The 5,381-nt window shown below is 42.0% G+C and overlaps 2 protein-coding genes across 2 annotated transcripts; one reads left to right on the top strand and one right to left on the bottom strand.

The window, feature by feature from the left end:
* Positions 1-224: 224 nt before the first annotated feature.
* On the top strand, positions 225-907 carry LOC127330139 (uncharacterized). Its single transcript, XM_051356463.1, has 2 exons — positions 225-555; positions 686-907. The coding sequence occupies exons 1-2, from the start codon at positions 264-266 to the stop codon at positions 763-765; spliced, it is 372 nt and encodes a 123-aa protein (XP_051212423.1). The 5' UTR covers positions 225-263; the 3' UTR covers positions 766-907.
* Positions 908-2,490: 1,583 nt separating this feature from the next.
* Positions 2,491-3,298, bottom strand: LOC127330138 (uncharacterized). Its single transcript, XM_051356462.2, has one exon. It carries the CDS (start codon positions 3,221-3,223, stop codon positions 2,642-2,644), a length of 582 nt encoding a protein of 193 aa, XP_051212422.1. The 5' UTR covers positions 3,224-3,298; the 3' UTR covers positions 2,491-2,641.
* Between the last annotated feature and the right edge of the window lie 2,083 nt (positions 3,299-5,381).

The following is a 5,381-nucleotide window of genomic DNA, read 5'->3' as shown; positions in this document are numbered from 1 at the left end:
TGTCTAATCAATTTAAGGCCCAATGTTACTTTCATTGGGAGTGATGCACCATCAGGGACTAAGTTTCATTGGCCGAAGCACGCCGCATGATCGATTTCATACGATAGCAGTGAAATCATACTGGTCAGATTTCCCGTGAAATCAAATGTCGATCTTGCCCTCGGAAACCATATAAGAACTCGCACATTGAAAACTACGAGTAGTCTCACCCCTGTCACCACACGAGTTCTGAAGAAGCGACGGTAGCTGGTAAGAGGATAGAGATGGAGGCGAAGAAGTCGACAGTGGTCGTCGTTGCCGTCCTGTCCATGCTCCTCCTCCTCATGCTATCCGCGCAGCAGCAGGTTGCTGCCAGTGCCAAGTCCGAGTTCTGCGCGTGCTACAAGGAGTGCTACCACGGGTGCAGGGACGACCACGTGCCGCGTGTGTTCTGCATCCCGTTCTGCCTCAACAAGTGCAGCCCCAGCCAGGCCGCCGCCGGTGCCGCCGCCGGCGACTCATGCAGGGAAGGCTGCGCCCGCTTCACGATCTGCGGCCTGTCCGAACCATCGGCCGGTAAGCGAACCGTTGGACGATCTTCCTGGTTGAAATCTGTGTTTCTTTTTTCTTTTGATTGACACGAATGAAAGAACAATCGTTTGGTTTTCTGTTCTGATGATCTCGTTCTTGCATTGCGATTTTGCAGATGCAGCCGATGCCGAGGTATGTGTCCAGAACTGCAACGAGAAGTGGAACCATCAGCTTCCCATAATTAAGGCGAAGTAAAACTTTGGAGAACGGCTCTGTTTGAGGAGAGGGAAAACAATTGTATGGTTCGAAGAGCTTGTGGATCATGGGATCGTTATATATGATTGTTGAATGGCTGTGACTGTAGCAGCAATAAATAAAATTGTTATTTCGCTCCTGAGATTTAGCTTATCAAATTTATCTGTCTTCTTGCGTGGAACAAGAATATTAATTTATTTCTTAAAATGTTAGCCAACTGATCAAAACTTTCGTCACACCTCTGAGAATGCAGACGGAACAAAAATGCTAGCATTGCTTTGGGTTCACTCCCTCCTAATCACCAACAAAATAGCAAACCCATCTAAAGAGTAGCAAACTAAAATTGCTACTGAACATATATAAATTCAATTCATAAAGAGAATCCCCCAGCAATGTACTACAGTAACAAAATCTTAAACGCATCAAGTCATTTCTCAACTCACAACTGGTTCAGAGCATGCAGCAAAGTGGATATACAATCAAAAAACACTGACAGGGGAGTGGTGTTTTGAAACATGGGAGCATATGCTCCCTCTATTTTGAAATGCATCTTACATATTTTTTGAATTTCAAAAAATTGAAACAAAAAATTCACACGTTTATCTCCACGTACTACACCCTCACAAGTCGTTTCATAAAAAATCAACTTGTCTTGTGACGTGTGTAAAAAAACAAAATGCTAAAAATAATGATTTTCACAAGATATGTTTTCTCTTTTTTATATATACCACAAAAAATATTGGTTTTTCGTGAAACTTGATAAACACATATATATTAAGAAGATGTACATGTAAAAAACATTATCAAAAAATTTCGATACATCAAAATATGATTTTATTTTTGTGAAGGGAGCATACGCATCCGGGAGCCGAATTGAATTTTCACACTGATGATAAGAATTATTGCTTCGGCCTTGGTTCATCTAGCCCACGCTAGCTAAAAGCGAAAGCCCACTGCTCTACGGTAGCCATTGAACCTTAGAACATTCTTCTCTTACAAAAAAGCTTATGATACCACCGAAAACCTCTTTTGTAGCCCGGGCTACATGTAGCCCAGTTTCTTTTTGTTCATAAATTTTAAAACTTTTAATTTTATAGTTTCATAAAATTTTGAAGAAACTACAGAATGTTGGAACCTATCAATGTGTGAATTTCCAGGTTGAAATACACAGTATTTTACCCTCAGTAAAAATGGCAAAATCTCAAAATGACAAAATCTAGATTATAGTGTACTGTTTATTACTATTCAGTATTCACTAGTGATGAAATCACGATTTGTTATTTTTGCCGAGTACAAAATATAGCATATTCGTTCTTAAAATTTACACATTTGTAGATTAGAATGTTGTCTACTTCAAGAACTTCTCCTCTACTTCTTTTCCTCTATGAAAATTTTATTTTAGATATGTCAAAAAAGAGGAGATCACAGATTTGTGTGAACTACTTCAACTACCAGTAAATCACGTTGAGTGTTGGATACATACATATTTGTGAACGTGCGTTCTTGATTTGTGGAGGTGTTGTCGATATCTAGATAAATTTGAGTCACTTATTTTTGAAATGTTTTTTTTAGATAAGGGGAGTACCCCAGCCTCTGCATCAATTGATGCATGCAGCCTCTTATTAAAACTTATTTTTGAAATGTGCATTGGTACATCCGTGTATAGATAAATTTGAGTCAATTATTTTTGAGTTGATGGAGTTTTTGTGAAAGAGCGTTCTTGATTTCAGAGAAGCGTTTCTTTTCCTTCATACTTAGTGCTCTTAGGCCACACTGCAAATAAAGAAAAAAATAGATTACACACTCGTAAGGCCATCATGTAGTCATCGATCAGGTGGCGCGGTAGCATACTAGCATGCATGCGCGTAGCTACTAGCTAGTAGTATTTGCGTTGAGGGCCAGCACGGACGGTGGCGACGCAGCGCGAGCTGCTGTCCTCGCGGAAGACGTAGAGCTGGACGTAGCAGACGACCTCGACGGTGGCGCTCACCTCGAACGCGCGCAGCACGAGCGCCTTGCCGTCCAGCCTCACCATGACCACGAAGGGCAGCGTCCCGGACAGCGCGTCGCCGGCGAAGTGCGGGTTCGCGGCCACCTTGACCCCGTCCACCTCGGTCAGCGGCGTGACCCACGTCGTGGTCCGCCCGCCGACCCCGCCGGCCGGCACCACCGTCGTCCCGACCGGCTCCCCGTGGTAGGTCACGGCCGTCACCGTCTCGCCATACCGGAACGGGGAGCGGCTGGGGTTGACGACCTCCACGTGCACCGACGCGGTCAGCGTCAGCGACGGCGGGAGGAGGCTGAAGTCCTCCACGCCGAGCTCCACCGGCGAGGTCAGCACGCGCGGCGGGAGTGGGCGGTAGAGGATGTAGAGCACCAGAGCGAGGATGCCGAGGATGATGAGAACCGCGATCAGCAGGCAGCAGGACAGGACGTGATGCTTCTTCCTCCCCTTCATGGTGAATTCTCTACTTGATCGATCCCTAGAGGGTTTCTTGATGTGTTGCCTAGATGGCTATGGTATGTGTGTCCGTGATTGTGATGCGTTGATTAGGATCGAGCTGGATCCCGTTATATTTGCCGAGGTTCTCGTTTAATTATTTGGCGCCTGGTCCGAGGTTTCTTGCCAATGGGTTTTCAGTTTGGTTGTTTGGAAATTCGTGTGCATTTTAGGGCAGAAAAACGGCTTGTTGGTGGTGAAGGCTCTTGTGGACGCTACGCAGGGTATTGCAGTATGGTACAACTCCCTCTGTTTTTCATTTTTGAGCGAAATGCTGTCTGTGCTGAGGTTGTCTTTCAGTATGCCTAAACCACAAGGAGGGCTCATTTGCTTCATTATATTATTTGGATGGATGTGATCACCCACCCGGTTATATATGAATAATCCAGCATTCATACGGAATATTGTCTAAAGCTGCAATGTACAAATGTAGAATAGTTGTCAAACAAAAGGTGACTACACATCGCAAGTTTGCTATGTAATATGTTCCATGAGTTTTTATACATTATGTGGTACGTATGAGGAAAATGTTCCAACAAATTATACAACTGATGCTATATGTATCTTGCTTTTGTTGGTCTAATTTACTTGTACACATAAAATTCATGTCAATATATTTAAATTACCACATTGGACAATTATGGAAATATCCTCTTGCAAAATAAGTAAATAAATACTCATGCATGACAATTGCCCCACCGCCAATTATTAAACATTATTCCAGCATTAGCATGTAAATATTTGGACCCTAAGTACGATGGTCCAATAATAAATAATACTCCCTCCATTCTGTTTTAGTCTACATTCTAGAAAAAAATGAGACAAACTAGTATTGCATTTATTAGTACTACTTAGATATGTGAACAACCAATTCAAGCTATATTAAAAAAAATAACAACTAATAAAGAGAGCAAAATCATTTCGTTTTCAGTGTTGTTGTTGACTAAAAGCTAGAATATAGAGTATTTTAGAACAAATTTTGAAGCTAGAATGTAGACTATTTCATAACGGAGGAAGTATGTTGCAAATGATGTAGAACTTTTGAACTGTACTTTTTTTAATCTTGACAAGAACATGGCACAACCAAAATTATGTTGGGCAAACATATAAAGGCTAAAAATAATGAGAAATGACAAAATGTAGTAAAAAGTTGACAATGAAAACACTACATTAGTAGGAATAAGCCTACTACTGGCGCGTGGATTTGGGCTACCAGTCCGCGACTGGTACCTCGCCAGTGGTATCCGTTAGTAGTCGCGTGTTGCGGTGCACGCGACTAGTATACTTCTTAGCCGCCGCGTGCGGATGCGGGGCGTGACCAATATATCTAATGGCAGCGTGTGGCCGCAAGCTACCAGTATACTGGAATTGTTGCAAGTACTTCTGGCCCCTATTTTGAATAGACGCCTCCGTTTCTCCGTATTATACATCAGAATAGAATACTTACGCAGGCAGTACGAATTACATACACACATGATACAAAATACATACACACATGATATGATTATACCATTACCAAATCATTATTTGATCTCAAATGTAATAACAACCGAAAATCCATCACAAGCTAGTTAATTAGTAGTCTAAACTAAAATCACATGGAGGAGAAATACAGTCATGATGAGCAATATCAGAACGAAGGCGGTTTTCATCGGATTCCTCCTCATCACTCTCATCTCTTCAGCTAGATAGTGCGCCTAGCTTTCGCCTCCTCCATTGTGTTGTACCGTATGTAGAGATGCAGCTGCGAAAATAATGTACCTGACTCCAACAGTCTTTCCAATTGGCATAGAATCTGGGAACCCTACCCTTGTAAACGATATACGACGACATCTTCATGCATAATATAAATAATTACGTTAGTAATGAAAATTCATACATAATAAACGAACGTAGTGCCACAATATTTAAAAGAAGTCAAGTACCAAGAAATGAGCCTCATATAAAAAAAACACACGATAGAAGAGGTAAACCAATAAGACCAAGTCAAATACGCAAGCAATGTGCATGGACATATAGACAAGGTATTATTGGCTCCCTCTTTCATTAGACGATGCCAAAGTTTAATCATCGGCAAGTGCATTTGAATATAAACGACACACCGCAAGAGGTCAAC

Source organism: Lolium perenne, chromosome 2, assembly GCF_019359855.2.
Source record: "Lolium perenne isolate Kyuss_39 chromosome 2, Kyuss_2.0, whole genome shotgun sequence".
In the NCBI taxonomy this organism is placed as follows: Eukaryota; Viridiplantae; Streptophyta; class Magnoliopsida; order Poales; family Poaceae; genus Lolium; species Lolium perenne.
Note: the sequence above shows the minus strand (reverse complement) of the source record. Positions and strands in the feature narration are given on the sequence as shown.

Excerpts from the sequence above, each read along its gene's own strand:
- LOC127330139 (XM_051356463.1), top strand. The coding sequence starts at position 264 with ATGGAGGCGAAGAAGTCGACAGTGGTCGTCGTTGCCGTCCTGTCCATG. Across the intron at positions 556-685 it reads CCTGTCCGAACCATCGGCCG|ATGCAGCCGATGCCGAGGTA; the intron begins GTAAGCGAACCG and ends GCGATTTTGCAG.
- LOC127330138 (XM_051356462.2), bottom strand. The coding sequence starts at position 3,223 with ATGAAGGGGAGGAAGAAGCATCACGTCCTGTCCTGCTGCCTGCTGATC.